The sequence below is a fragment of the Xiphophorus hellerii genome, chromosome 24, assembly GCF_003331165.1.
Source record: "Xiphophorus hellerii strain 12219 chromosome 24, Xiphophorus_hellerii-4.1, whole genome shotgun sequence".
NCBI lineage: Eukaryota > Metazoa > Chordata > Actinopteri > Cyprinodontiformes > Poeciliidae > Xiphophorus > Xiphophorus hellerii.
Genome location: NC_045695.1, coordinates 11,884,082 through 11,908,901, shown reverse-complemented (window position 1 = coordinate 11,908,901; position 24,820 = coordinate 11,884,082). Strand labels below are relative to the sequence as shown.

The window sequence follows — 24,820 nt, the reverse complement described above, 5'->3', positions numbered from 1 at the left end:
TTTCTGCTCATTTCCAACCAACATTTTATTGCAGGAAATCATTTCAGGAAGGAACCAGAAGATTCAGGAGTCTGGGAGATGAGACTGTAACCGGCCTGAACACTGAGGCCCCAGAGCGCCCCCTGCAGGATCTGCTGCACCATTAACCAGACAGAAATGGCAGTTTTATACAAGTTATTATTCTAATTCAATAGCTGATTTAATTAATCGAGTTTTGATTGAAAAGATTGGTTCTCATCTGTTTTATTAAAAAAACATCTTCAGTCTGAATACTGCAAAAATAAACTGCTGGCTAAATTAGTAGCTTAAAGCTGAAATCAACTTGAGATGTTTCTGCTTTTACTAATTTAAGCTGTGAAACTAAATGTGAAAACTTAAAATACAGCAAAAACGGCCTGGAGGATTAAAATGAAGGTTTAGTTATTATATGTGTACACAGTCAGCTGCATAAAAAATACACAAAGATTTTTTAAAAACTTTATTTGGTCGTTAAACATCCAGCAACCCACATTGCATTAGAAGAATTATGAAAATCAAACATGAACCAATCAGCACATTATCCCAGTGATTCTCTGAGGTTTGAATAAATCAGTAAAATCACAGTAAAGAGCCTGAAGTTCTCTAGAAAACTCAAAACATGAAATATGGAGTTAAAGTAAAAACCAAAACAAACTGAGAGAAATTAAATCTGAGAATCAATGATGACGTAAAACTTCAAGATTTAGTTTTTACAATGAACATAAAATATATAAAATCTTTTTGTTTCCAGGTTCCACATGTTCCTGAAAACTGCTCTAAGATCAGAGTTTCTGTAGGACATCCAGTTCTGAACTGGTTAAACTGGTTTCTCTGATGGAAGCTGAAGTTTCTCTGCAGTTTCCAGTAAAGCATCTTTTTATCTGTGGAGCTTTGAGGAACATTTTCATGTCAGCAGAAGGAAGAAGCAGCAGAGAAAAGAGGTTTGAAGTGTCTTTCATGGCTTCAAAGCTGAACTGAAAATGATTCCCATGTTTCCATTCTCAGACCATTTCTGGTTCCAGGATGAAAATGAATCAGAGAGAAAAAAGATCAACTTTCCAGTTGAATCCAGTTCAGATCAAAACTCCATGAAGCCTCTAAATGGTGCCCAGTTTGAATTGGATCTTTATTGATCCAAAGAGACAAATAATATCAGACACTAAATGACAACATGAGAAAATAAACGGGAGGAAAACCTTGGAGGTCAGAGGTCATCATCATGATCCAGTCAGAGTCTCTTTAGACTCAAACTGCTGCAGCTTCAACCTCTGAGGATCAGCAGGACATTGAGACCATTCTCTACTTCACAGAGATCATCAGTCGGACAAGTCAGAATCATCAGAATCATCAAAATCATGAGAAATATCGATCCTGCAGAGAGAAGAAGGAAGGAGAGAGCAGATCAGTGAGTGTTTCCAGCCTCTCTCCAGCAGCAGTCAGTGACGCAGCACATCCACTAGATGGTATCCAGGCTGCAGTCAGACTGATCTCAGAGCTGTGACCAAGATGAACCCGATCAGTTGTTCCTGTTGAACTGAGAGAACAAACAGATCTGAGATCAGATCTGCTGCTGCCACAGTTTGATGGATGAGGACCACTGTCTCTAGACATGTTGGACGGCTGGACGCTGGAGTCCAGCTGGACTTCCTGGAGACATGGACACAGCAACAACACTCATCTTCACACCAACACAAACGCAGGAACACAGCAAGCTGCTGCTCCTCTGATTGGCTGATTGCTGTCTCTGTGTCCAATCAGGAAGCCTGAACCATTCTCCTCCCACTGAAAAGCTGCAGCTTTACTGGGAACACTGGATCTTTGCTTTGATGCTAACTGGGTTTAGTTCAATATGCTGACAGGAGCTGGACTCACTACAAACATTTACTTACATTAAAGTCTTTACAAGATTCTTCAGCTGCTGAACATCTGAATCCTCCAGGTTGTTTCCTTCCAGGTTCAGATATGTCAGACGGGTCGGGTTGGACTTCAGAGTTGAGGCCAAATAATCACAGCTGATCTTTGACAAACTGCAGCTGATCAATCTGAAAAAAGAATAAAAGATGTGAGCTGAAGCCAACAGGATGCAGGTTAACCAGTCCAACAGAACCAGTTAAAGATTCTCATCAATATTAATGCCAACAAGCTGCTGCTTCAATAAAGACCTGCTGACTTCAGAACCAGAACCAGAACCAGAACCTGGTACTGGGTCATGTTGTGTTGGAGGATTTTAGTCAGTAAAATCATTCCAGGTTCTGATCAAAGTGTTGAAGCATCAATCATTGATTATTGATTAGTTCCTGTCAGATTCCAGGAATTCACTTTTCTAGACTGGGTTGAATGACCTTTGACCTGCTTCACATGAGGGGGATTTCTACACACTGGGGGTCCGAATGCTGTCCTGTTCTGACCTCAGATCAGCAGGTCCAACTCAGTTACACAGAGGGACTAAATTAAACTCTGGATCCAAGTCCAGGAACAAACTCAGAAAATATTTATTAGAACAGAAGAAATTAATTTGATTTATGATCAATTATATATAATTATTCACAGAAATATCAATAATTATAGAATTACATACATCAATTTGTCCAGTCTGCAGCCTTCAGTCTGTAGAAAACCACAGAGCTCCTTCACTCCAGAACCTTCCAGGTTGGTCCAGCTCAGGTACAGTCCTGTCAGATGGGTCGGGTTGGACTTCAGAGCTGAGAACAGAGAAGTCCTGCTGGTCTCTGACAAACTGCAGCTCTGCAATCTGAATAAAGAATAAAAGATGTGAGCTGAAGCCAACAGGATGCAGGTTAAAACTGAAATATGAACAAATAAATAATAAAAATGTAGAAAATTAATTTCCCTGAATGTAAAAGAAACATGATGAACTGATTCTAACATCTGATCCAGTCAAACTGGTTTAAAGAGTCCAAACCAGCAGAACCAGAACATTTGATCAATAAATAAACTCAAAGTTTTCTATCAGCCTGGATGAGTTGAGCTATTTCTGCTGGTTCCTGATCATCAGCTGGAGACCCGACTTGGTAACTGGATCAGAACCACTCAGTTTCTTCATTAATGGCCTTGGGTTCTTATTAAAGCTGCTGAAAGCCAATGGAGGCCATTATTTCCTAAGGAGACGTGACCTGATGAAGCATCATCACAGAGACGAGGCTCCAACCGACTGACAGCTGTCAGACTGAAGAGGACGGTTCCTCTCTGACCCGGCCCAACAGAACCACAGCTTCAGGACAAAGCTGAGGAACCTGCTGCTGCTGCAAACCTCACTTTCATTCATTTCATCTAGATTTGCTTTTCTACAATCAGTCATTTCTTAGATTTGGTCATTAATGATGATTTGAACTTGTCAGTGTTTGTGGCTCGACTCTGGAGGAACAACATTTCATTCTGGATGTAAAGATGAGAATCAGAAATGAGAAATAAAACAATCTGAATCTTTACCAAACCAAACTGAAACATCTCCATCATTAATTTACATCATTTGAATTATTTTACTCATTTTGTTCATCAGTTAAAAACATTTTAAAGTGAAAAACTGAAAAACAAAGTTCAATAATCTCAAAGTCTGAAATAAGAAAAAAAATAATATATAAGGTAAAAAGTTTTAGAGATTTTATTCTTACATTTAAACAGGTTGTTTTAAAACAAAATACATTTCAATAAAAGCATTAATTAAACTAATGTTTAAAGTATAAATGAAGGATTTTATTGGATAAATAAAGAAAACAAACCTCAGAATCTTCACTTTACTGACTGAACTCTCCAGGATCTCAACCAGAGGCTTCATATCAGAGTCTCTACCTACATCTATGAAGAGCTGATTTATTTCCAGTTCAGTCAGATCTGGGTTGGACTTCAGAGCCGAGGCCAAAACTTCACAATCAGCCTTTAGGAGCGAACAGTCACCAAGTCTGTGATTATAGAAGAAATAAATTCAGTTCTAATGAAATCAATCTGGATCATAAACAGACTAAAATATGATAACAGTGATGTCATCATCTGATCAACATCTGATCTTCAATTTACTGAGTTTGACCCCACAGAGAATCTGTGCAGTTCCTGGTTAAAGTCCAGGTTCTGGTTCTGGTTCTGGTCCAGGCTTCATGTCCTCAGACCTTCAGCTGCAGTCAGATGTTGAAGATCTTCTATCATCTGTGAAGGAAAGTTCAGTTTTCTCTGCAGCATCTGATGGAGCTGCAGCATCAGAGCCTCAAAGGAGCTGAAGCAGCTGATGAAGAGGCTGACTGAGCTGATGAAGGAAACTACTGGAGATGATGGAGAGGAGGAGGAACTGCTCACAGCTCGGACTTGGACTAGACCGTTTGGCTCAGAGGAACAAAGGTTTGGATGTTAGAAGAAATTGTTGCTAAACTCTTAAAGAGCTGAAGACCAAAACAGAGCGTTTGGGTCCAGCAGCATTTTTCATGGTGAAGCAGTGAAAGTTCTCCAGTAACTAGAAGAGGCTGGGATGTCTAAAGAGTTGAAGCTCATGTCTCTCCAGGTCTTCATGGCTAACAGCTTCAACAAAAGCTGCAGATGAAGAGTTGATGAAGAAAATGGTTCCAGCTCTGGAAGCAGAGTTCTCAGAGCTTTGGGAGGATCTGACAGAAACTAGGACTTTTTCTGGAGCCAGACAACAATCACCACATTTTGCTCTCATTTACAAACTCAGAGGAAACTAGTGGGAGGAGGAAAAGTTGGTTCACTAAGTTTCTAACTGGTTTCCATGACAACAGCAGCAATTATTGGGGTTATTTTAAAGTGTCCATCAAACCTAAACAGTGATTTTATAATTTAAAAAAAGACAAAGATCCTAAAAGGAGTAGCGGCTCAATGAGTGAAGAGGAGTTTAAAGTGTAAAAGTCTCTCTGGCTGATTGGATCTTTCAGACAAAATAGATTTTTTTCTAGAGTTCAGGGTTTTCTATTCATTTAAACATGAAAACTGATAAAAAGTTAAATATTTTTAAAATGATCAAAATGTCTAAAACCAGAAGCTGCAGCTGTCCTGGATGAGCTGAATGTTTAGATGGTTGAATGGCTGAAATAGTCCAGAGGATGAAGGAAGAAGTTAAAGACCAAAAACATCCAGAAGCAGAAGAAGAAGAAGAAGAAACAGGAGGACAATAGAGCTGAATCAGCATTCACACAATGAAAACATCTGGACTCACCGAGCCTTTCTGCATTTCCTCACAGCTGGAACCAGTCTCAGTCGTCCTGATTCTGATGTGTTGTACTTCTCCAGGTCCAACTCATCCAGAACCTCTGACATCTGCAGCATGAAGGCCAGAGCTGAACAGTCAGTCACTGAGAGCTGCTTCCCTGAATCCAGCAGCCGTTGGATCTCCTGATAAAATGAGACGTCGTTCATCTCCACCAGACAGTAGAAGATGTTGATGCTTCTGTCAGGAGAGATTCTATCAGTGTTCATCTCCTTCAGGTTGGTGATGATTCTCTGGATGGTTTCTGGACTGTTCTCTGTCTGACCCAGCAGATCTTCTAAGAGTCTCTGGTTGGACTCCACAGTGAGACCATGAAGGAAGCGGACAAACAGGTCCAGGTGGCCATTTTCACTGCTGAGGGATTTCTCCATGACTTTCTTCATGAACTCATCTAGAGATGTTTCTCTGTATTTTTCTCCCAGAAACGTCTTGATCACCTCTGACTTCCTGCTGGTGAAACAGTGGAGCATGTAGACTGCAGCCAGAAACTCCTGGATGCTCAGATGAACAAAGGAGTAGACGGAGATGTCGCACGTCCCTCTCTCTCTTTTAAACATTTCAGTGAACACTCCTGAGAACAACGCAGCATCTTTGATGTTGATGCCGCACTTTTTGAGCTCTTTGTCATAGAAGATCAGGTTTCCCTCCAGCAGCTGCTCAAAAGCCAGTTTTCCTAGAGACTCAATCAGCTTCTTGTTCTCTGGACTCCAGATTGATCTTGTCTTTTTTCCTCCATCATACTTTTCCTTCTTGATTGCGAAGTTAACCTCCAGGAATGCTATGTACATCTCAGTCAGAGTCTTTGGCAGTTTTTCTCCCTCTCTGGTCTTCATCACATCCTCCAGAACTTTAGCAGTGATCCAGCAGAAAACTGGGATGTGACACATGATGTGGAGACTTTTTGATTTCTGGATGTGGGAGATGATCCTGCTGGCCTTCTCTTCATCATCTCTGAATCTCTTCCTGAAGTACTCCTCCTTCTGGGGGTCAGTGAACCCTCTGACCTCTGTCACCATGTCGACACACTCAGCAGGGATCTGATTGGCTGCTGCAGGTCGTGTGGTTATCCAGAGGAGAGCAGAGGGAAGCAGTTTCCTCCTGATGAGGTTTGTCACCAGAACATCCACTGAGCTGGACTCTGTAACATCAGTCAGGATCGGATTGTTCTTGAAGTCCAGAGTAAATCGACTTTCATCCAGACCATCAAAGATGAACAGAACCTGGAACGTTTCAAAGCAGCTGATTTCTTTGGTTTTAGAAAATAATTTATGAATCAGTCCTAATAAGTTGAACTTTTCTTCTTTCAACATATTCAGCTCTCTGAAAGTGAATGGAAATATGAAATCAATGTTCTGGTTGGTTTTGCCTTCAGCCCAGTCCAGAGTGAACTTCTGTGTTAACAGTGTTTTCCCAATGCCAGCCACTCCCATGGTCATCACTGTTCTGATTGGTTCATTTCTTGCAGGTGGGACTTTAAAGATGTCTTCTCTTCTGATTGTTTCTTGCTTCCTGGATGCTGTTTCAATGTGTCTGACCTCATGTTCCTGGTTGACCTCTCTAGTTAACCCCTCTGTGATGTGGAGCTCTGTGTAGATCTGGTTCATATCGGTTTGATTTCCAGTTTCAGCGACGCCTTCAGAGAGACTCTGGAACTTCATCTTCAGAGACGCTTTATGGTCACTCTGACACCGAATATCAAAATCTGAAGAAAGAGACAAAGACAGGAGAGGAGACACTTCAGCTGAACATAAGGAAAACAATAATTTTTTGATATTCTCAGAGACAATTTGTGCATCAGCTTTAATGGATGAGAAAAAAGTAAATCAATAAATAAAAAGCCCAAATTTTATAAAAACTCTGCATGGGAAGAATAACAAAAGTCATGACTGTAACTACGGTTCTATGAATCCCAGATGACCGCCAGAGGCGGTGCTTAAAGCACTGAATGATCTCTCTTGCACAGGTCAAGAATCTTATACCAACATGGTCACATGTGACCCCCGGTGACACCAGTAAGTCTATATAATCATGTGACAATGACAGCTCAGTCCCTTAATCTTCTCATGAAACACGATGATTCTGAGGGACCGAGCGCTCTGGCTGTCACAGGACTCGGTCAGGTCGAGCTGAATTCGCCACTCTTGACCCGTAAGCCGACGAGCGAATAGGCCAGGAAACCCTGTCGAGCAGAAAATGCCACCAGCGGTTCCCCAGCAGCGTAAAAGGGGCATGAAATAGAACTATAAGTACAAACCCACCACGGTTGCAACAGTCAATGAGGCAAGTCGAACACGGTTGCACAATGTAGCAAAAGCAAACCTGAAGCAGCTACGATAATAAATAAAGACAAGCCAGATATGGCGGCACAATATAAGAAAAAGCAATCCCAAAAACGGAAATTAATTGAAACCTTCAATTCATCCATGTGCTGAAGATGTTTGACCATCAATCTGCAGGCTCTCTGTTCTTCTTCATCACAGCATCTATTTTGTTGCAGTCCTTGTCTGCTCTGGTTTGGTTCTTCTCAAGTTTACCTTCTATCTCTGAATGTTTAAAGACGCGATCTGATAGAAGGTCATCAAGGAGCTGTTAACTCTCAATATTATTGGTGAATATTGTGATGAAAATATTGACTGATTAACAAACATTTTCATCATTTTTTTCCTTTCTTTACCATCATCACCAAGTCTTCATCTCAGTCTCTAAGTTTTAGGATCTCTGTTACCAAATGTTGGAATAAAAGACACAGCAAGTCTTTGCATCTGAGATAATAAATTAGCCATATGTCCTCCTGTGCTGAAGTTCACAAAGCAAATATGTTTCTAAAAACCTCACAGCTGGTTTTAAATATTCTGTAATTAAGACGAAACTAAGAACCTACAGCAGGTTCGAAGTCTTTAAGTATTTTAGTTTTTGAAGCAGATCAGCTTAAAGATGCTCAAGATAGTGAGAAATTACATGGAATTGCCCTTTAGTCATTTTCTGAAAACACATAAAACACTTTAATATATTAATTGCTTAAAAGGTTAAATGTCAAAATTAAAACCTGGATCTGCCCACAAATAATCAATTATTACACAACCATTATCTGATTGATGATCTCTTTATCCATCCTGTCTGCATTTCATTCCTCTGAACCCTGTGATGTCTCATCATATTGATCCTATAAAGTGTTTCACTAGAGCTGGTGGCATGGGTTATGGTGCAAAGCGACCCTTCAGAATAAAATTAATTGTTTATTTTTCTGAACAGGCTCCAATTAAATGAGGACCATGTTAACCAGAGTTACCAACACATGAGTTCCAGTTACACCAGCTGAAATAATTGATCACTAAAAGACTTTTAAACCTTAAATCTCCAAATCTCAACTAAAGACGTGGATCTGGTCCAACAGAGACGACAGGAGGCTCTGATTGGAGGAGTTCAGTCTCACCTGGAGAACAGCTGCTCTGATTGGCTGTCGGCCGTTCAGCTCCTGTTCTGGGTCTTTCTTCACACTCACAGCTCCTGTAAAGACATTTCTTCATCAGTGAAATATTTCACTATCAACAGGCTGGAGCTGAACATGTTCATGAAGGTCCACCACAAACTAGAGACCAGAACTGGGTCAGAACAGAACCTGAGATCATTGATGATCTCTGGTGTGAAGTTCTTCATTGTATCATATCTGGTATCATGACTGATACCAGTGTTCCCAGTCTGGAAGCTCCAGTGCTTCACTGGGTTTAGAGACAATCTGAGTCGTTGCTACTCACATTGTTGGTTGTTTTTGTTTTCATGCAACATTTTCATCATTGATTCATTCAGACTTTCATTCAAACTCTGATTTACTGACCAACATCCTTCATGACTAACTTTAAATTAATATCTCAGAAAATTAAGTTACTGTTTATTAAAACACTGAAGATCAACCAGTTAATATCATTTATTTTATATCTCTATAGATTCACATGAATCAGTTAGAAAATGGTTCTTACTTTCTGTCTGATGGTTCAGGTTCATTACTGAACTCTGGAGCTTCACCTTTGGACCAGTCACTCCTCATAGATGGACTGATGGGTCCTGGAGGTTCTGCTCTGTCCTGATCTTTCATCTTCTGGCCATTTGGAGAGAGAAACCAGAACCAGTCAGTCCAGTGATCTGGTTCCAGTAACTGTCCTGTGAAGCAGAAAGCTGGTTCCCATCATGTGTTCAGAGGATCAGAGAGAATCATTTGAATGAATGAGTGAACATTTCCTATGAACTAGTGAACTTATTTAGCTCCCAGTGGACTTGAACGCATCATGACTCTATTGTAGCTCTGTATGGAGGGAGTCAGTGAGCAGAAGGTTCTGAGGGAGCAGCAGCTCAGGTCGGGTCCACAGCTCTCCTCCAGACAGAACCGGGTCCAGCTGGGATCTCAGCAACATGTCAGCCTCTGTGTGCAGCTCAGCAGGATTTCCTCTCAGCTCAAGAGACACAAAGCAGCTTTCAGGGACCACAGCATCCAGCTGAGGTACCAGCTGGACCCACTGCAAGGAATCATGGGTAAACAGCTGCTTCAATAGGGGGATGAAGCCCCCAAACACTCAGCGAGGCCTGAAACATATTTAGTCTATTGATCTGATTGAACTTCAAAATAAAGAGACACATTAATGCAACTCTTTTAGTTAGAAACTAGTTTGTTACAACTGATCTAAAATGTTTGTGAAATTATTTATTTTATTATTATTGCTCCATTTAAAAGTATTGTTATTTTTAGGGTTCAATCGACTGCAGTTTTCTGGCTGATCGATTCCGATTTTGCAGATACTGATTGCTAAACACAGCAACCTTTCAGGTAAGAGTCAGTCTGGATCTGGATGCATTTTTCCAGCAGAGCTTTGAGAGACAAAGAGTTTCTTCCTGCTGAAAGGAGCAACAAGAGGAAAACCTGGAAAAAGACCAAACTCAGTGAGGAGGAAGAGAGGAAATCTGTGGACGGCTTAAAGCCGGTTCTGATCCACAGACAAGAGAAACATCAGTTTCTGCTGAACCCCAGACTGATGAGGGACGGAGTGATGTGATTCACTTCCTGCTGATTTCAACAAGCAGAGAAACTAGTTTACAATGTTTTAGTTCTGCTTTTTAGGTTAAAACACCAGAGAGAGTCGCTGCAGCAAGAACTGATGGACTGTAAAAGTTACATTAAGTTCTCAGTTTATTTAGGTTAAATCTGAAAAGTTCATTATTGCTCCACACAAACAGATCAGCTTTAGATGCTGCTGTCATGGTAGATCATAGCTGATCATTCACCAGGTTAACTGCGCAGTAACTGAGCTGTGTGTTTATAGTGTGTTCAATATTTCTCTTTCTGTTCCTTATAGTCGCATAATGTAACCTCACTTAGCATCACTTTATAAGCAGCAACGTCTCACAATAAAGTTTTTCATTTGATCTAATTCCTTTCTAGATCAGGCCTTCAATAAAGTAAACAGAGCGCTGCTGCGGGGACCAGGCCCTATGAGAGCCGAGCGACCCAGGCCGAGGTGACTGAGGCCCCGGGAAGCCTCGGTGGGTTCATCGGTTAGAAAGGCTCCAGAGAGCCGAGAGACACGGAGGGACCCGGAGCGGCAACACTTACCTCTAGTAACAAGTCAGCAAGTTATTTCCATCCTGCAGCTCAAAATGGAGGCTGATCTGAAGGAGACCAAAGTTGGTTTCAATTTCTTTTTTCACAGGAAGTCACGTAACTTGTGTTTTCCTCTAGAGCCAAAGTTTGATAGTTCAGTTAGATTTAACAGAGTGAAAAAACTAGAGTGAAGATGGAAAAGCTTCAGTATTTCTGTTTTGCTGTTAGTGAAGCAGATCTGAAGCTGAGCAGCTTTTTTCATGGATTCAGCAGAAAACCAGCAGAACAAACTGCAGTTTAACAGGCGTTTGATGGAGGATTATGAGCACTCACTGCCCTCTGGTGGTGAACTATCGCAACTACAGATATTCCTCTTCATATTAATTACAGTTTATTTGATCTCATTTTCACTTTTATCAGGCCAAATCAAATCAGCTTACATTAATGTTAAATAAGAGTCACTGCAGGTTAGTACATGGAAAATAAAACTTATTCTATAAAAATCCTCCAAAAACGATTCACTGTGGGAAATTTTGAGACTCAAGGCCTGAAAAAATATAAATAATAAAAATGTGTTTGAAATAAAATTCAATCACCTGCGATAGGAGCATCAAGCAGGATGAAAGGCGCTAATAGAGAAAAATTAAATATAAAAAGTTAATAAAGTTTAAATTATTAGTACTTAATATTACTTAGTTAATTGCAGTCTTTTGTAGAACTGAATTAATCTGTAAATAAATGTATTACACATACAATATTATGCTGCTGTTGTTAATGTCATTTAAATACTTTTATCTGTTTTTAAAGACTGTCTACAGAAATAAGAAAATTATGCAGTGGTGGTGCAAAACCTCAGCAGAGTTTAATTTCCTGCTTTTGAATAAAAGTTTCAGGAAGGAAACAAGAAAAGTAAAATTTATTATTTAATATGAAAACTAATTGAGAAAATTAACTCTTTTATATCGCTCTTAAAGTGAAAGTACTCACAGGAAGTGAATGTGGTTTGTAAACTCTAACTTTATCAAGTAGCTGTAGTTACCACCTGTGTCCACTAGAGGGCAAAACCCGCCCTGCTCTGATAATAATAGTTCAGTTCGCGGCTCTGCAGCTAAAACATCAACATCATTCTGACTGTTTCCTACGGTGGCCGACAGGTGCAAATGCGCAGCAAAAGAGAAAACATGCAAACAAAAAAAAACACGCGCACAAATTAAATGCGGCAAGCAAAAAGAGAGACGCAAACACCCCCGAATGAAATGCAGCAAACAAAAAGAGAGACGCAAACACCCCCGAATGAAATGCAGCAAACAAAAAGTGTTGAAAACGGAAGTGCTCCAGACCACTAGGGGGAGTCAAAAAAAATAGTATTCATTTCTATGGGACCAGATGCAAGATTCTTCTTCTTGGTATTTATTGGCGGTTGGCAACAAACTTACAGTAGCATTACCGCCACTTACCAGTATGGAGTGTGGTTCGAGATGGTCTATAAACTTTCACTTTCTACCTTTTCCCTCAATTAACTCCTGATTAAACATACCCCCACACATACACACCTGCTTATATTATCCAACTTGCTTATAGCTTTATATACCCCTCTTTGATATTCTTTACACACTCACACCCAACTTGCTCTACTCATATCCTATGAAATAGCTTTGTTTTTTTAAGATACCGAATAATTATTTGAATATGTCTACTCCCGAAATCTCTCCTCAAAAATTCTATTAAATTAAACCTTTCTTTAATACCTACACACTCTCTCAGCATGCATCTTCTCTCTTCTTCATACTTACAACACTCTAAAATAACATGCTCTATTGTTTCAGACTTCTCACAATAATCACACTTTCCAGATGCAAGATTCAGAGAGATACCTTTACTTTCTTTCAAATTTCTTTCTCTGAATCTTGCATCTGGTCCCATAGAAATGAGTACTATTTTCTTTGACTCCCCCTAGTGGTCTGGAGCACTTCCGTTTTCAACACTTTTTGTTTGCTGCATTTCATTCGGGGGTGTTTGCGTCTCTCTTTTTGTTTGCTGCATTTCATTCGGGGGTGTTTGCGTCTCTCTTTTTGTTTGCTGCATTTCATTCGGGGGTGTTTGCGTCTCTCTTTTTGCTTGCCGCATTTAATTTGTGCGCGTGTTTTTTTTTTTGTTTGCATATTTCTCTTTTGCTGCGCATTTGCACCTGTCGGCCACCGTACACACTGACAGATAAAACATTTAAGTGAACCGAGGAGAAGAATCTGTCTTCATTTAGAAGTGAGAACCTACGATTAAGCTGTAAAAATTATAAACACACTTCCTGTGAGGTCTTTCAAAATAAAACTCCGGAAAATATAATAACAATACAGTTCAATCAATCAATCAGCTTTATTGTCAATTCCTCTTGCATGTCCAGACATACAAGGGAATCGAAATGACGTTTCTCACTATCCCAGTGATACAAGACAGGGCGTTACTAACATTGAGTAACAATAAAAGACACAGTCTAAAATTATCCTAAACAATTAATAAATAGATGTACAATAACTAGACATATAGTGTAAAAAGTTTTACAACTGAGAATGTATATGTTTATATATAAGTATATGGAGATATACAGATAAAAAAAAGTGGCAGAGTGCAGAGTTTAAATGCCAAATTTGCCCTCTATGTTAGGAGGAAGGGCAGTTGTGCAAGGTTCTGGGTTTCTTCTTCTTCATCTTCTTGGCCGCTTTGATGCTGAGGGGAGGGAATTCAGCATCCTCACAGCCTGATGGATGAAACTGTTGGAGAGTCTGGTGGTGCGGGAGCAGAGGCTTCTCTATCTTTTCCCGGAGGGCAGGACACTGAACAGTTTGTGGGCAGGATGATTTACATCTCCCACAATCGTGACCGCTTTCTGGGTGAGTCGGGTGGTGTACAGGTCTTGCAGGGCGGGGAGTGGGGCACCAATGATCTTGGAGGCTGTTTTCACAATGCGCTGCAGGGCTTTTCTGTACTGTTCTGTGCAGCTTCCGCCCCACACTGTGATGCAGCTAGTCAGGGTGCTTTCTATGGTGCCTCTGTAGAAAGTGCTCAAGATGGGTGGTGAAGCCCTTGCCTTCTTGAGCTTGCGCAGGAAGTAGAGGCGTTGTTGGGCCTTCTTCACAAGTGATGTGGTGTTGGTGGTCCAGGAGAGGTCTTCACAGATGTGCACCCCAAGGAATTTTGTGCTGCCTACTCTCTCTACTGCAGCGCCATCTATGGTCAGTGATGGGTGTTCGATATGGCCCTTCCTGAAGTCCATAACAATCTCCTTGGTTTTGCTGACATTTAGCAAGAGGTTGTTGTTGCTGCACCACTTGGTCAAAAGATGGACCTCCTCCCTGTAGTGGGTTTCATCGCCCTTGGTGATGAGGCCCACAAGAGTTGTGTCGTCTGCAAACTTTACTATATGGTTGGAGGTGTGGGTTGTTGTGCAGTCATGGGTCAGCAGGGTGAAGAGCAGAGGACTGAGCACACAGCCCTGGGGGGCGCCAAGTTTAGTTTAAAGAAGCTTAACAAAGAAGCTTTCAAGGAAAAAAACTGTATTGATTAATTAAAATGTTCCCATGTATTTTATTTAAACATCTTCAGATTGAATAACGCAAAATAAATTTCTGCCGTAATTAGAAGCTTTAAAATCTAGATCAACTGAACAGGATGCTTCCGTCTTTACTAAATAAAGATGAAGGTTTTTAATTTTATACTTTATTTCTTTGTTGATCTGAATACAGAAACCTAAACATAATGGAGGACTAAAATAAAGGTGCTGTTACTATATTTGTACACAAACAGCTACATAGAAAAAACACAAAGAACATTATTAAAAACTTTATTGTCTCATTAAACACCCAGGAACCAACATTCGATAGAAGAAATGTGAAAAAAAATAACATAACATTGGTGCAAAATACTGCAATTCCCAATATTCCTTTAAGATGTCGCTGTAGCTCCATTCAGAGAAGAGAAGCTGCAGCTACTTGAATCATCAGTTCTGATGATGTCACATGCATAGCGAGTCCGCTACGTCTTAAAATTGTAAGTCAGACTTTTTTCTTTGCCATTTTTCTGTACTCTTTAAAATACAAGTGTTCTTTTTTGTAGGTTTCTGTAAAGTGCAGTGAATGGGAATGTTCTGTCATTGATCCTCACTGTTCTTAGGAAGGAGAAATGTCAGTATGTTTGCAATAATACTGGAATACTGTGATATTAAATTAAAACAATATTCTGTCCTTGGTTAAATATTTTTCACATTTCCTCTAAAGTGTACCTATTGTTTCATTGTACTAATTTTCATAAGCATGTTGTCTGCAAATTTTGAATGTATTGACAATTTGTACAATTCTGCAATAGTATATTGGCAATGTACTCTTGAAAAATGTAAATATATTTAAAATAAAATGTGATTTGTTATGCATGCCTGCATCCAACTCTATGACCAACATTCACCATCCGACCCGATGGAACTGGAGAGGTTCTGAAGGAGGAATGGCAGAGGATCCCCAAATCCAGCTGTGAAAAACTAGTTGCATCATTTCCAAGAAGACTCATGGCTGTACAAGCTAAAAAGGGGTTTCTACTGAGCAAACGGTCTGAATACTTATGACCATGTGATGTTTCAGTTTTTCTTTTTTTTAATAAATTTACAAAGCTTTCTACAATTCTGTATGTTTTCTGTCAAGAGGGGATGCTGAGTATACATTAATGAGAAATAATATGAACTTTTCTGAGATTAGCAAATGGCTGCAATGAAACAGAGTGACAAATTTAAAGGGGTATGAATACGTTTCATTCATTAATTCACCAGGGACTTTGATTTTCCTCATTAAAACAAAATCAGAGTGAAGGAAAAACATGGATATTTGAAATGTCCGTGATTGTATTCAGTGACTCAAATATAAAATACATAAAACAGCTTTCCTAGCAAGTTGGCAAACAGCTGTGGAAATTATTGCTGTGATTCAACCAACAATTTTATGATTTTCTAATGAGCAAACATTTAAAACCAGAAAGACTCAGAAATGGAGCGATGGTCAGAAAGAGGTAAAGTTTTCCATATTAAAGAAAGTCCATAAAGTAACGCATTTGATCCAAAATGTCTGATTCAATCTGGATTTTCTACTGATAAAAGCCCAGAGAAATCCTCTCTGATCAATAAATTATTGACTTCATATTGAAATATTTTCCATCCACCAATCAGAAACCCAGATATCTCAGCCGGGCCACAAACACTCAGAACCTACTGGTACCAGTTTGACTCCACTATGAAACTGGGAGCAAACTCAGCTTGTTGTCTGGGTTACAGATGAGAACTCAGAGAAAATCAGAGTTCCTGATTGAAACCAGGTGCTGCAGCTCTGCATCATAACCAGAACCAGAACCAGGCCCAGTTCTGGTTCTGTCCAGCAGCTCAAAGAGAGAAAACCCAGTCAGGACTGGAAACCAGAAGAATGTGGAGTTAAAACTCACCTGATCAGATCTTTGCTTCTCCTTCTGTTCACACAAACCGAGTCGGAACGAACTGGACCCGATTCTCCAGAACTTGAACCGGACCCAGCTGAGGCTCCGCCCCCTCTCACAGCAGAGGTGTGTTGCTAATGAGAAGAATCCTGTCTGATCATCACTACCAGGAAATAAATGGAAAATAACAACCAGTTCACATTTCAGTTTAAAGATTATTTATGTTTAAACATTTCAAGATTTTTTTCCCATTACTATTTCATTAAATTAATAAAGATTTTCAAGTTGATCAGATTCAGTTTTATCTATAAAGACTTTTATAAAATAGCCAAAGCTGCACCAAGTTTCTGCTCAGCAACACAATAAACCACTAATAATAGTTTCTGCTTGTTCTAATCCTCAGCGCTCACGTAGCAGAGCTCACTTCATTTAAGCCTCCTGCCTCTGACTCCCCAGAGGATCCATCACTCTGCGTCTCTGAGGTCTGAGTCCGGGTCCAGAAAATTATCTTTACACCCGTCTGGCCCCCCGGCACTGCAGAACAGGACATTACCTGTCCAGATCGCTACAAAAACATTGACAAAAAAACAGAAATATAAAATACAGCGGGCCTAATTCAAACCTAATTCAACATTTATAAAGAATCCTATGTTCTTTTTACGTGCACCCCTTCAAATAAAGTCTTACCAAATTTACTTCCTTGCAACCACATTGTTTTAAATAATATCACACCCTGGTTCACTTACACCTGCTTAGTTGTTTATGCTGTGGATTAATTTCACATTGAAACATTGTAAATAAAACATCAGCAAAAGAAGAAGTGAACACTCACCTGATCCAGACGCTGCTCTTCTTCTTCTTCTTCTTTTTAGGCGGTTGGCAAGCAACTTATTGATGTGCATTACCGCCATGAACTGGAATGGAGTGTGGATCGGGATGCTACATATATTTTCCCCCAAACCCCCAAAAAAAGAAAAATAAAAGAAACCTTATATCCTTTCTATCAATTTCGTTTTCTTAAGATAATTTATTAAATAACAAAAATATACAGACTCTGCTCTGCTGCTGCATGGAGTCTGAACCGGTTCTGATCCAAACCTGACTAGAGCTGACACACCTGAGGCTCCGCCCCCTGACCCAGCTGAGGCTCCGCCTCCTTCCAGGTGACAATAAACACCTTTATTTTCATGTTTTCCTTTGTAAGAGTTGAGCTGTTAAACTTTAGGTCAGATTTGAACTTTTTCAGGTTTTTCTCAGTTTTCTGCTCATTTCCAACCAACATTTTATTGCAGGAAATCATTTCAGGAAGGAACCAGAAGATTCAGGAGTCTGGGAGATGTGACTGTAACCGACCTGAACACTGAGGCCCCAGAGCGCCCCCTGCAGGATCTGCTGCACCATTAACCAGACAGAAATGGCAGTTTTATACAAGTTATTATTCTAATTCAATAGCTGATTTAATTAATCGAGTTTTGATTGAAAAGATTGATTCTCATCTGTTCTATTAAAAAACATCTTCAGTCTGAATATTGCAAAAATAAACTGCTGGCTAAATTAGTAGCTTAAAGCTGAAATCAACTTGAGATGTTTCTGCTTTTACTAATTTAAGCTGTGAAACTAAATGTGAAAACTTATAATACAGCAAAAATGGCCTGGAGGATTAAAATGAAGGTTTAGTTATTATATGTGTACACAGTCAGCTGCATAAAAATACACAAAGATTTTTTAAAAACTTTATTTGGTCGTTAAACATCCAGCAACCCACATTGCATTAGAAGAATTATGAAAATCAAACATGAACCAATCAGCACATTATCCCAGTGATTCTCTGAGGTTTGAATAAATCAGTAAAATCACAGTAAAGAGCCTGAAGTTCTCTAGAAAACTCAAAACATGAAATATGGAGTTAAAAAAGTAAAAACAAAAACAAACTGAGAGAAATTAAAGCTGAGAATCAATGATGACGTAAAACTTCAAGATTTAGTTTTTACAGTGAACATAAAATATATAAAATCTTTTTTTTCCAGGTTCCACATGTTCCTGAAAACTGCTCTAAGATCAGAGTTTCTGTAGGACATCCAGTTCTAAACTGGTTAAACTGGTTTCTCTGATGGAAGCTGAAGTTTCTCTGCAGTTTCCAGTAAAGCATCTTTTTATCTGTGGAGCTTTGAGGAACATTTTCATGTCAGCAGAAGGAAGAAGCAGCAGAGAAAAGAGGTTTGAAGTGTCTTTCATGGCTTCAAAGCTGAACTGAAAATGATTCCCATGTTTCCATTCTCAGACCATTTCTGGTTCCAGGATGAAAATGAATCAGAGAGAAAAAAGATCAACTTTCCAGTTGAATCCAGTTCAGATCAAAACTCCATGAAGCCTCTAAATGGAGCCCAGTTTGAATTGGATCTTTATTGATCCAAAGAGACAAACAATATCAGACACTAAATGACAGACACGAGAAAATAAACAGGAGGAAAACCTTGGAGGTCAGAGGTCATCATCATGATCCAGTCAGAGTCTCTTTAGACTCAAACTGCTGCAGCTTCAACCTCTGAGGATCAGCAGGACACTGAGACCATTTTCTACTTCACAGAGATCAGAACCTGCAGAGAGAAGAAGGAAGGAGAGAGCAGATCAGTGAGTGTTTCCAGCCTCTCTCCAGCAGCAGTCAGTGACGCAGCACATCCACTAGATGGTTTCCAGGCTGCAGTCAGACTGATCTCAGAGCTGTGACCAAGATGAACCTGATCAGTTGTTTCCTGTTGAACTGAGAGAACAAACAGATCTGAGATCAGATCTGCTGCTGCCACAGTTTGATGGATGAGGACCACTGTCTCTAGACATGTTGGACGGCTGGACGCTGGAGTCCAGCTGGACTTCCTGGAGACATGGACACAGCAACAACACTCATCTTCACACCAACACAAACACAGGAACACAGCAAGCTGCTGCTCCTCTGATTGGCTGATTGCTGTCTCTGTGTCCAATCAGGAAGCCTGAACCATTCTCCTCCCACTGAGAAGCTGCAGCTTTACTGGGAACTCTGGATCTTTGCTTTGATGCTAACTGGGTTTAGTTCAATATGCTGAGAGGAGATGGACTCACTACAAACATTTACTTACCAAACAGTCTTTACAAGATTCTTCAGCTGCTGAACATCTGAATCCTCCAGGTTGTTTCCTTCCAGGTTCAGTCTTGTCAGACGGGTCGGGTTGGACTTCAGAGTTGAGGCCAAATAATCACAGCTGATCTTTGAAAAACTGCAGCCCAACAATCTGAATAAAGAATAAAAGATGTGAGCTGAAGCCAACAGGATGCAGGTTAACCAGTCCAACAGAACCAGTTAAAGATTCTCATCAATATTAATGCCAACAAGCTGCTGCTTCAATAAAGACCTGCTGACTTCAGAACCAGAACCAGAACCTGGTACTGGGTCATGTTGTGTTGGCGGATTTTAGTCAGTAAAATCATTCCAGGTTCTGATCAAAGTGTTTGTGCTGTTAGAGTGGTATTAGTGTTGTTGTAAGTGTAGTTTTAGCACCCCCAACAGGAGATTTTGTAAATAGCAAGTGACGTCACAGGAAGTAAAAAATCGGTGGATGTTTACATGGTGCTTGACGTCTGATCATTATCCACGTCCATCTGCCTCCATCCTTCGTCTTTCGTGTTATCGTCTGTATGTATACTGTTTGTTATCTACTTATGTTTAGCTTATTCACTATATTTTACTGTAACAAAATGGTGCATGTTGTAATCGTATTTTTTGTTGTATTTATTTCAGTTTCACACTTTCTGCATTAGTAAACCTGTGGACAAAGAGAATTGTCTTCAGTGTGTTAATGGAAGAAAGGTGTTGAACCTTGCTGCCGGTCCTCTACTTCGTGGTGAAGTGGGAAAGACAGTACAGTGTTGAAGTCATTGATTATAGATTAGTTCCTATCGGATTCCAGGAATTCACTTTTCTAGACTGGGTTGAATGACCTTTGACCTGCTTCACATGAGGGGGATTTCTACACACTGGGGGTCCGAATGCTGTCCTGTTCTGACCTCAGATCAGCAGGTCCAACTCAGTTACACAGAGGGACTAAATTAAACTCTGGATCCAAGTCCAGGAACAAACTCAGAAAATATTTATTAGAACAGAAGAAATTAATTTGATTTATGATCAATTAATTATTCACAGAAATATCAATAATTATAGAATTAAAATACCTCAATATCTTCAGTCTGCAGCCTTCAGTCTGTAGAAAACCACAGAGCTCCTTCAGTCCAGAACCTTCCAGGTTGGAGCTGCTCAGGTTCAGTTCTGTCAGATGGGTCGGTTTGGACTTCAGAGCTGAGAACAGAGAAGTCCAGCTGGTCTCTGACAAACTGCAGTTCGTCAAGCTGAATAAAAAATAAAAGATGTGAGCTGAAGCCAACAGGATGCAGGTTAAAACTGAAACATAAACAAACAAATATTAAAAATGTAGAAAATTAATTTCCCTGAATGTAAAAGAAACATGATGAACTGATTCTAACATCTGATCCAGTCAAACTGGTTTAAAGAGTCCAAACCAGCAGAACCAGAACATTTGATCCAAAATAAACTCAAAGTTTTCTATCAGCCTGGATGAGTTGAGCTATTTCTGCTGGTTCCTGATCATCAGCTGGAGACCCGACTTGGTAACTGGATCAGAACCACTCAGTTTGTTCATTAATGGCCTTGGGTTCTTATTAAAGCTGCTGAAAGCCAATGGAGGCCATTATTTCCTAAGGAGACGTGACCTGATGAAGCATCATCACAGAGACGAGGCTCCAACCGACTGACAGCTGTCAGACTGAAGAGATTTTATTCTGACATTTAAACAGGTTATGAAATAAAATATATTAGAATAAAAGCATTAATTAAACTAATGTTTAAAGTATAAATGAATGATTTTATTGTATAAATTAAGAAAACAAACCTCAGATTCTTCACTTTACTGACTGAACTCTCCAGGATCTCAACCAGACGCTTCATATCAGAGTCTCTACCTTCATGTATGTCGATCTGATTTATTTCCAGTTCAGTCAGATCTGGGTTGGACTTCAGAGCCGAGGCCAAAACTTCACATTCAGCATTTTGGATCAAACAGCCACCAAGTCTGTGATTAAAGAAGAAATAAATTCAGTTCTAATGAAATCAATCTGGATCATAAACAGACTAAAATATGATAACAGTGATGTCATCATCTGATCAACATCTGATCTTCAATTTACTGAGTTTGACCCCACAGAGAATCTGTGCAGTTCCTGGTTAAAGTCCAGGTTCTGGTTCTGGTTCTGGTCCAGGCTTCATGTCCTCAGACCTTCAGCTGCAGTCAGATGTTGAAGATCTTCTATCATCTGTGAAGGAAAGTTCAGTTTTCTCTGCAGCATCTGATGGAGCTGCAGCATCAGAGCCTCAAAGGAGCTGAAGCAGCTGATGAAGAGGCTGACTGAGCTGATGAAGGAAACTACTGGAGATGATGGAGAGGAGGAGGAACTGCTCACAGCTTGGACTTGGACTAGACCGTTTGGCTCAGAGGAACAAAGGTTTGGATGTCAGAAGAAATTGTTGCTAAACTCTTAAAGAGCTGAAGACCAAAACAGAGCGTTTGGGTCCAGCAGCATTTTTCATGGTGAAGCAGTGAAAGTTCTCCAGTAACTAGAAGAGGCTGGGATGTCTAAAGAGTTGAAGCTCATGTCTCTCCAGGTCTTCATGGCTAACAGCTTCAACAAAAGCTGCAGATGAAGAGTTGATGAGGAAAATGGTTCCAGATCTGGAAGCAGAGTTCTCAGAGCTTTGGGAGGATCTGACAGAAACTAGGACTTTTTCTGGAGCCAGACAACAATCACCACATTTTGCTCTCATTTACAAACTCAGAGGAAACTAGTGGGAGGAGGAAAAGTTGGTTCACTAAGTTTCCAACTGGTTTCCATGGCAACAGCAGCAATTATTGGGGTTATTTTAAAGTGTCCATCAAACCTAAGATGTGATTTTATAATTTAAAAAAAAGACAAAGATCCTAAAAGGAGTAGCGGCTCAATGAGTGAAGAGGAGTTTAAAGTGTAAAAGTCTCTCTGGCTGATTGGATCTTTCAGACAAAATAGATTTTTTTCTAGAGTTCAGGGTTTTCTATTCATTTAAACATGAAAACTGATAAAAAGATAAATATTTTTAAAATGATCAAAATGTCTAAAACCAGAAGCTGCAGCTGTCCTGGATGAGCTGAATGTTTAGATGGTTGAATGGCTGAAATAGTCCAGAGGATGAAGGAAGAAGTTAAAGACCAAAAACATCCAGAAGCAACTTGAAGAAGAAGAAGAAACAGGAGGACAATAGAGCTGAATCAGCATTCACACAATGAAAACATCTGGACTCACCGAGCCTTTCTGCAGTTCCTCACAGCTGGAAACAGTCTCAGTCGTCCATCTGATGATGTCTTGTACTTCTTCAGGTCCAACTCATCCAGAACCTCTGACATCTGCAGCATGAAGGCCAGAGCTGAACAGTCAGTCACTGAGAGCTGCTTCCCTGAATCCAGCAGCCGTTGGATCTCCTGATAAAATGAGACGTCGTTCATCTCCACCAGACAGTAGAAGATGTTGATGCTTCTGTCAGGAGAGAATCTATCAGTGTCCATCTTCTTCAGGTTGGTGATGATTCTCTGGATGGTTTCTGGACTGTTCTCTGTCTGACCCAGCAGATCTTCTAAGAGTCTCTGGTTGGACTCCACAGTGAGACCATGAAGGAAGCGGACAAACAGGTCCAGGTGGCCATTTTTACTGCTGAGGGATTTCTCCATGACTTTCTTCATGAACTCATCTAGAGATGTTTCTCTGTATTTTTCTCCCAGAAACGTCTTGATCACCTCTGACTTCCTGCTGGTGAAACAGTGGAGCATGTAGACTGCAGCCAGAAACTCCTGGATGCTCAGATGAACAAAGGAGTAGACGGAGATGTCGCACGTCCCTCTCTCTCTTTTAAACATTTCAGTGAACACTCCTGAGAACAACGCAGCATCTTTGATGTTGATGCCGCACTTTTTGAGCTCTTCGTCATAGAAGATCAGGTTTCCCTCCAGCAGCTGCTCAAAAGCCAGTTTTCCTAGAGACTCAATCAGCTTCTTGTTCTCTGGACTCCAGATTGATCTTGTCTTTTTTCCTCCATCATACTTTTCCTCCTTGATTGAGAAGTTAACCTCCAGGAATGCTATGTACATCTCAGTCAGAGTCTTTGGCAGTTTTTCTCCCTCTCTGGTCTTCATCACATCCTCCAGAACTTTAGCAGTGATCCAGCAGAAAACTGGGATGTGACACATGATGTGGAGACTTTTTGATTTCTGGATGTGGGAGATGATCCTGCTGGCCTTCTCTTCATCATCTCTGAATCTCTTCCTGAAGTACTCCTCCTTCTGGGGGTCAGTGAACCCTCTGACCTCTGTTACCATGTCAACACACTCAGCAGGGATCTGATTGGCTGCTGCAGGTCGTGTGGTTATCCAGAGGAGAGCAGAGGGAAGCAGTTTCCTCCTGATGAGGTTTGTCACCAGAACATCCACTGAGTTGGACTTTGTAACATCAGTCAGGATCGGATTGTTCTTGAAGTCCAGAGTAAATCGACTTTCATCCAGACCATCAAAGATGAACAGAACCTGGAACGTTTCAAAGCTGCTGATTTCTTTGGTTTTAGAAAATAATTTATGAATCAGTCCTAATAAGCTGAACTTTTCTTCTTTCAACATATTCAGCTCTCTGAAAGTGAATGGAAATATGAAATCAATGTTCTGGTTGGTTTTGCCTTCAGCCCAGTCCAGAGTGAACTTCTGTGTTAACAGTGTTTTCCCAATGCCAGCCACTCCCATGGTCATCACTGTTCTGATTGGTTGATCTCTTCCAGATGGGACTTTAAAGATGTCTTCTCTTCTGATTGTTTCTTGTTTCCTGGATGCTGTTTCAATGTGTCTGACCTCATGTTCCTGGTTGACCTCTCTAGTTAACCCCTCTGTGATGTGGAGCTCTGTGTAGATCTGGTTCACAACGGTTTGATTTCCAGGTTCAAAGAGACTCTGGAACTTCTTCTTCAGAGACGCTTTATGGTCACTCTGACACCGAATATCAAAATCTGAAGAAAGAGACAAAGACAGGAGAGGAGACACTTCAGCTGAACATAAGGAAAACAATAATTTTTTGATATTCTCAGAGACAATTTGTGCATCAGCTTTAATGGATGAGAAAAAAGTAAATCAATAAATAAAAAGCCCAAATTTTATAAAAACTCTGCATGGTAAGAAGAACGAAAGTCACGACTTAAAGTTAAAGTTGCTGTTGTTGATTCATTGGGATGTAAAGTTTTATCTTTCAAATCTATTTCAGCTCTCAGTGTTTGAAAAATATTAACACCATAAAAAAGCAACAAAAAACACCTTTCTCTAAACAAGTTTAAAATATAGAAAATCTATATGGAAATTGAAAAATATTCAAGAAATATGGACTTTAAACAAGCTTCTATATCTTCC

General features: G+C 40.1%; 1 protein-coding gene and 1 long non-coding RNA gene across 2 annotated transcripts; one reads left to right on the top strand and one right to left on the bottom strand.

Moving 5' to 3' along the window:
- Positions 1-18,858: 18,858 nt before the first annotated feature.
- LOC116715944 (NACHT, LRR and PYD domains-containing protein 12-like) lies at positions 18,859-21,350 on the bottom strand. The gene is made up of 4 exons (XM_032556720.1): positions 21,245-21,350; positions 20,511-20,684; positions 19,421-19,573; positions 18,859-18,901 (listed from the first exon to the last, which is right to left on the bottom strand). Exons 1-4 carry the CDS (start codon positions 21,298-21,300, stop codon positions 18,895-18,897), a joined length of 390 nt encoding a protein of 129 aa, XP_032412611.1. The 5' UTR covers positions 21,301-21,350; the 3' UTR covers positions 18,859-18,894.
- LOC116716004 (uncharacterized) lies at positions 19,781-20,207 on the top strand. Its single transcript, XR_004338340.1, has 2 exons — positions 19,781-19,974; positions 20,080-20,207. It is a non-coding gene; the product is annotated as an uncharacterized LOC116716004 (long non-coding RNA).
- Positions 21,351-24,820: the final 3,470 nt, after the last annotated feature.